Source organism: Maylandia zebra, linkage group LG20 (genome assembly GCF_041146795.1).
Source record: "Maylandia zebra isolate NMK-2024a linkage group LG20, Mzebra_GT3a, whole genome shotgun sequence".
Lineage (NCBI taxonomy): Eukaryota > Metazoa > Chordata > Actinopteri > Cichliformes > Cichlidae > Maylandia > Maylandia zebra.
The window spans coordinates 6,270,698-6,277,776 of NC_135186.1; the positions used below are offsets into that span (position 1 = coordinate 6,270,698).

General features: G+C 37.6%; 1 protein-coding gene across 1 annotated transcript; it reads right to left on the bottom strand.

Moving 5' to 3' along the window:
• Positions 1 to 204: 204 nt before the first annotated feature.
• Positions 205 to 4,423, bottom strand: LOC105940972 (tumor necrosis factor receptor superfamily member 23-like). The gene is made up of 5 exons (XM_012919860.2): positions 4,251 to 4,423; positions 3,558 to 3,654; positions 3,339 to 3,464; positions 2,000 to 2,128; positions 205 to 1,874 (listed from the first exon to the last, which is right to left on the bottom strand). Exons 1-5 carry the CDS (start codon positions 4,263 to 4,265, stop codon positions 1,807 to 1,809), a joined length of 435 nt encoding a protein of 144 aa, XP_012775314.1. The 5' UTR covers positions 4,266 to 4,423; the 3' UTR covers positions 205 to 1,806.
• Between the last annotated feature and the right edge of the window lie 2,656 nt (positions 4,424 to 7,079).

Genomic DNA, 7,079 nt, shown 5'->3' on the forward strand with positions numbered 1-7,079 from the left:
ACAATACTGCATCATTAACATTTTCAGCAACTAATATGAAGTTTGATTATCAACACTAAAACTACAACAGCGAGGATGTATGCTAGCAATAATGATAATAATATAATAATAACGATAGTATAATAATGATACCAACAAATATGATTTACAGTCCTTGAAGAATATGCATAATAAAAGATAACTTTTAAGCAACTGTAAAAAAATTAATAAATCTTGTAACAAACCTTATCTTGCAGTCATTAAGACATAATCTTTGTATACCTTTATGTAAACATGAGCTTCACACAACACTAAATGACAAAACTCTACTCAAAGCACCCTTGAAATTGTACATGGAGATGATCCAATTAATCCTACAAACAGGATTACTTACCAATTTTTATTCAGATTCACTCAGTTGAAAACAATCTTGTAATCACCAGCATGAGATGAGACACTCTTATTTAAGCTGATGAATGGTTTTCTTTTGAACCTGACTCAAACTTGTGGTTTAAGGACAGGTTTATTTGTATGAGTGTGTTATCGCATGTTTTCAGCCTCTGGACTTTCAATTCTGTTTTGTCTTCAGAAAAGCAATGCAAGAAACAGGAAACAAAATGAGATCATCTTAGCACATACCGCTTATAGATCCATAAAGACTCAAAACACAAGACAGAGACTGAGTTTCAATAAACAAAGAACGAGTGTTGTAATCTAGCTGTAATCTAAACAGTGAGTAAAACTCCAAAAATGGTTATTGTTAATTGGTAATCCAAAACAAGGACAGGAGCAAAACATAAAGAAGACTAAACAGTACAAGATGGTAAAGAACAAAGGCAGGGATATTTATGCACATTTTAATCTAGATTGTGATTCCTAAACAAAGGAAACCAGAGACAAGTAAGATACCAAATTACCACTAAATGATTAGTGGATGAGCGAGGGCACCGATGAAGTGTGGAAATCATTGGAACAGCGAATTTCAGATTATCTCAAAATCTAAACTTCATAAATCAAATTTCTGAGACAGTAACTCAAAAATGGAAATAACTCGAAATTTTGAGGTTTTTAAGTCAGAGCTTTCAGATAAAAACCCCAAATTTTGACTTATGATAAAAAGGGTCATTTCCAGTGGCAGAAACAAACCATTAAAAAATAAAAAGAAAGGAAGAAAGTTATATAATGTAGTGCTGTGTAACAGGCAGGTTGTAGACCCAAATCCAGGACTAGAGAAATGGAAAAGAAAAGAAGAATCTCTATTGCTGGCAGTTAAAACAAGTTCAAAACAAACTACTGGAAAACACACTTCTAGGGAATTTGGAAACTCCCAGCAAGGAGCACACGTCTGTGAGGGAGGGCGTGATAATGAACGGTGGATGACGCAGACAATAACTATTTACAAGATAACGAGTCAAAGGGGAAAACTAGACAAAGGAAAACCCAGGGATCCTGACAATTTAACCAAATCTGGAGACTCAAAATACTAAAAATAACTGAAAATCCAAAACAGAGTAAAATCAAAACAAACCCTAAAGATAAAAATAAAAATACAAACAAAATTTTTAAAAATCAATCTTCAACTCAAAACCCTGGAACCAAACAGTGATTATGACACATGCAGTTGTGCAATTTTGCAGAAACTCAGTAATAACAATGTGGTTTACACATACATGAGCACATTTTATAAGCCAGACACTGTGTTTAGATTTGATGATGGTGCTGATATACACTGTAAGCTATCACTGCAGTAAATATATGCATTCTATATTATTTTCTGATTGATTTGTAGTCCTGTGCTCTTGTCAGTCAGTCACAAACAAAATCTAATCACAATTGATATGTTTTGTCTGTGCCAATCGTCTGCTTCAGACACTTCCTTTTGTAGTCATCGTTCTCTGAAAGGAATAAAGGTGGAGGTGACTGAACGAATTTATTTAAGTTGTTATTATGCTTGATAATGAAAAAATGTGGCTGCTGTGAATACCAATCAAATGCTTTAACATTCTTTTAGTGTACTTACTTGGACATGTACTACAGGAACATTTCATGCATTCCCTCAGATGGTCAGACCCTAAATTGTAGTATCCATGTTTACAGGCACACACTATGTTGCTATTGAAGGAGCAGGGCCTTAGTACAATCTCATCATCTGAGGAAAAAGCAAAGCACAGTATGTCCATCTATGCCGTACTTCCAGCCATCATCTATTTGTTACTGCTTATCCTGGAGGCAGCAGTCTAAGCAGTGATGCCCAGAACTTCCTCTTTCCAGTAACCTCCTTTAGCTATTTTAGAAGAATTCCAAGCCATCCAAAAGATATAGTATTGCCAGCATTTCTGCCCTGCAATCTCCTCTTAATTAGAGATGCATGAAACACTTGATTTAGGAGGAACTTAGTACCCATTGTAGCCCAAGCCCAGATCTGTAGAAGCAGAATTTCTACTATGAAACTCCTCTTGGATTGTCGATACTTGAATGAATTCCGAATGAATTGGTGCAGCATATCACTACCAAACCAAGGTCTGAGAATTGGAGATACCAGTTGTCAGCCCAGCGGCTTCTTAGTCAGCTGCTAAATGTCCCAGTCACTCAATGAAGTCAGCAGGACCATATCGTAAAAAGCAAAGACAGACAAACCAAAGCATACCGACTCTGAACTCATGGCTACACCTATAAATTCTGCTCATATAAGTTATGAACAGAACCAGCGACAAAGGGGAGCTCTGGTGGAGTTAAATAACAGCTCAGAATAAGTCTAACTGATCACAGGCAATGTGACCTAACCTCTCACTACAGCCGTACAGGGGCTGAATAGCTTGTAACAACAGACCTGATACCTGATATCAGGTCTACATGCAAGCGCACATTCAGGGGCTTGAAGGACTTAAGGCAAATCCCCAAAGTCCAGCCACCAAATAGATTGTTTTAACTACCTTGGTGACCTCACCAACACTAACAGTCACGTTAACCAAAAGCAATGACAATTAATAGTTAGTTAAAATTGGAGTGCACGTAACATCAGACGTTGCCTTTGCACTGCAAAGTCTCTAATCTTAGTGCGCACAAGCTCAAACTGACATTCTGAAGGGTAAGAGTGACACACAATGTTGAAAGGTTTCCCATCCTAGACAGACTTAAGTTGTCAAAGTGTTTCAACTTCATCACATTGGTCGGAAACAAATATAAGATTGTCAAAACAAGATCACCACAAAAAGAGGTTTATGCTGAAATATATCTAAATATATCTAAATGACAAGATGATAGCAGTCTATTTTTTAGTCCAATTTAACTTTAATCGACCTTAACACACAAGCAGAAAACATGTGTAACACTAAATTGAAACTGGGCAGGATACTTACGATTACATAAGTCACACCGAAGACATTTCTCTATGTAGTTTTCTATGTCTGTGTAGAAGCCATCCTCACATTTCTTGCATTTGTACTTTTTAACTTGATCATCACAGTTACCAACTTTATGATATCCTGAAAAAGAGAGAAAAGGCGGAAAGTTAATGTGATACTTTCGCACTGACTTTATACCAATAATTGACAACAATGTTCCTCATTATATCTTACCAGCTGGACACAAATTGTAACATGAACCATTAGTTTGTTCAGTCCCCTCAGTGTGACTCTGTCCACAGGAAATCAGTGCAAGTATCAGTGGGAAGACCTGAAACAAAGGAGGTTTGAAGATCTGAGGTAAACTGTTGAGGAAACAGGACTGACATTTTTCATTAAAACAGCCACAAAGAGACAGCAAAAGTATCATAGAAATATATAAAAATGCATCGAAATACCACACAAATCAGGGCTGAAAAAAACTGTAGTGAAGCTAAAAGTATTAGCCATTTAAGTCGTCGTCCAGACAGAACACATAAGATGAAGTTTGTTTGTTTCCCTCCCCATACTTTCCTAAATACGACCATCAGAGGGTTGGGAGCATAGACTCTGTCACATTCAGGAAAGTATTTCAGAAACCTCTTTCTAAAGCTGGTCTCCTTACAGAGCTCCTTCACACATTTTTTTTCTGGCTCACAGGTTCGATGGAAAAATCAGATCATAATAAAGAAGACAGAGAAAGGTGTTGTAAACAGGTGAAATAAATCCCAATCAGGCCCCGCAGAAAAGAGGACAGTTTATAACAGCGCTGGATGATTTACAATTTTGACAGATCTCTTTTCATGACAGTTGGTCTAATAAATTTTTTAAGCAGCATAAATCAATAAAATCAATAAAAAGATAATCAATAAAAAAATATAAACTTACCAAGATAAGGTCCATGTTGTGTGAGCAGGCAGTGTGGAAATTAAATAACCAAGTTTCACTGGAATTCCTTCACTCAGTTTGAAACAGCAATGTAGTTCTCGCCCAAAGTGAACAGCAGCAGGAAGAATTCTCACTTCAACTGATATGCAGGTTTCCTTTAGAGCTGACTCAAATAAAACATTTAAGGAAGGCTTTGTTTGTGAGTGTGCGATTGTGTGTCACGGTTTCAGTTCTTTGGAATCTCCAGAGAAGTGGTGCAAGAAACAGGAAACTGACATCATGTAAACACTAACTCCTTACATGCAGACTCCTGCACAATAACATTGTAACACTACAGAATTTCTGCAGTACTGGTATGGACAAGGGTGGCCTGGATGCCTGCCTTAAAGTTTTAGCCAGAACAATGCACAGTAATACATCAAATTCCGACTTTATGGAAAAATGTAATCAGTTAAATGCTGATACAGATTAGAGGATTCAAAATCTACCAAGAAGCTGTATTGCTGTGAAAAGCAGCCTAACTCGACTTGCTGACTTTGGACAACATCCCTGACATTACATGTACTGAAGGTCATGATGAAACTTGAACACCAGCATTCTTGGAATTCATTTAAGATTTCGACATATCCTTTTACTCCATTGGCAGTGTGTTTGGGATCATTGGAATGTGGAAAAAATAAGTTGTTGCCAATCACATGCTTTTTAGATCATATTCCACAATGGATCAAAACTTTATGTTATTTTTCTGTGTTCGTATTTCCGTCACTTTGGGCTACGTGAAATGCAGCTCCAAACCATGAAGGTGCCTCTACTGTGTTTTACAGATGGCTGTAAAGGAGTGACAAACATTTGTACCTCACTCCTGACTCCCAGACATATTGAAAACAATTTTAAGCTGAAGTTTCAAGTTTGGATTCATCGCTCCATTAGACTTTTTGGGGACGATTGTCAGTATAGTTCTTGTGTAATTTATCATACATCAGGCTTTTCTCCTTGTTCATCTTTCTTAAAAATGGCTTATTGGCAACCTTTCACTGACTATTTCTGAAGAGGCTTCAGTAAACAGTAAGTATATGAAATACCTGAAGGGCCAGATGCCTCTCTCAGTTCCTGCATCAGGACCTTTTCCTATTCAAAAACATTTTATCTGTGAAAATTCCTTTTGTGTTTGTTTTCTTGCAGCTGGCTGCTAGTAACAAAGTTCCTGAAGACATCATTTCAGATCGGTTCTATGTAATATGCCTGTTATGTGTAGACACAACACTGACTCATCCCTTGAGTTACAGGCCTATTTAAGGCTTAAGTGATTCATAGGTCAGTGTTAAGTGTTAAGTGGATTCAAAAAATGACCATGAAAATTCCAGGGTACAAGTTAAAAGAGCTGCATCTGATGACTTGAGAGTTATAATAGGGTTACAGACACAGAGTACACCAGAAATGAACTGGGAGCCAAACCACTGAGAGCTCCACTAACTAATAGAAGGACTTTAAAAGGCAGTTCTCTGTTGAACTGGAAACCAGTTCAAACTTCAATCCAGTGACTTAAATATTATCGTAATATTTTCAAACTTCCACGTATGCTGCATTCCGAAGAAGATGAAGTCCACGTCTGTGAAGGTTCTCAATCAGTTCTCGGTCAATCTTTCAAGGATGCCAATGTTCACATTTTGGACAGAGAGGACAGATGGTTTGAAAGAGTGAAAGAAGCCATTTATGTCCACTGTGAGCGACCATCTTTGAGGCGGTGGTTTACGACACCAACTGTCTGCCATCTATAGTCCAGTTTTGAGATCCTTTCCCAGATGCCTTAGAGCCCACTCACACCCTGGGCCATCTGACCCCAGGAAATACATGATAGGGTGGGGCTAGGTTTCACAGTGAGCTCACCTGAAACCCTGGCTGATTGTGACCCACACCCATTTTCACACCTTGGCTCATGTGATTAGGTAGAGGATCATCAGGGGGTCCTTTTTCCCTCCTTGGGGGGATACCCCCACGGGGTTTAAATCTGGGACTCTCCACCATTTTACCCTAGAACTGAAGAAGCTTCTCGGATGAGAGGTGAAACGTCTTCAAGCAACTTAAAGAAGTCCAGACGCTTTTCTTTCCAAGCTCCTTAGACTTCAAATAAAATCAGCTCCTTAGACCAAGATGAAGTCCACCTACTGATAATTTGGATAATCCAGCAAGTAGAGCATTACAGTAGTCTAACCTGCTCGATATGAACGCTTTTGCACATTTCTCAATTTGCAATAGGAATTTTCAAGCTTCTGATATATTTTTATGTTGTGGAAAGGAGCTCTGGTGACCTCATTAATATAATTATCAAAACTGACATCACTGAACAAAATAATGCCAAGGGTCCTGACTTTCTTTCATGTGTGATAAATATGAACACATTTTCTTTATCTGACTTTTTGGAACAACACGAAATACTTTCATTTTGTCTCTGTTCAGTTCGACAAAATCAGCAGTTACTGTCATCAGTGCAGCTTATTAAATTTTAAATAGAGATTAGCTCATCAGATGAAAATGACAGATAAAAAACTGTGTTTCATCTTCATTATGATAACAACAAGCAGGGTAGTGTAAAGGTTAAATACTAAGGGACCGAGGACAAATCCTTGAGGAACCCCTAATTGAATTTTTGTTTCTGCAGATTTCAAACTACCAAGTAAAACATTAAAACTTCTACACTTAGGGTTTGATGAGAATCTGACCTGATAAACCAACTGAATCATAAAGGCTTTGAATTAAAATGTTACTATCAACACTGTTGAAGAAAGCAGAGAGGTCTAAGACTGAAACACTCGGTGAATCACTGTTGGT

What these genes read in the sequence shown, in the direction of transcription:
- LOC105940972 (XM_012919860.2), bottom strand. An exon ending in TTACAATTTGTGTCCAGCTG is followed by an intron (nt 3,465 to 3,557) that starts GTAAGATATAAT and finishes TCTCTTTTTCAG; the next exon opens with GATATCATAAAGTTGGTAAC. An exon ending in TCGGTGTGACTTATGTAATC is followed by an intron (nt 2,129 to 3,338) that starts GTAAGTATCCTG and finishes CTTTTTCCTCAG; the next exon opens with ATGATGAGATTGTACTAAGG.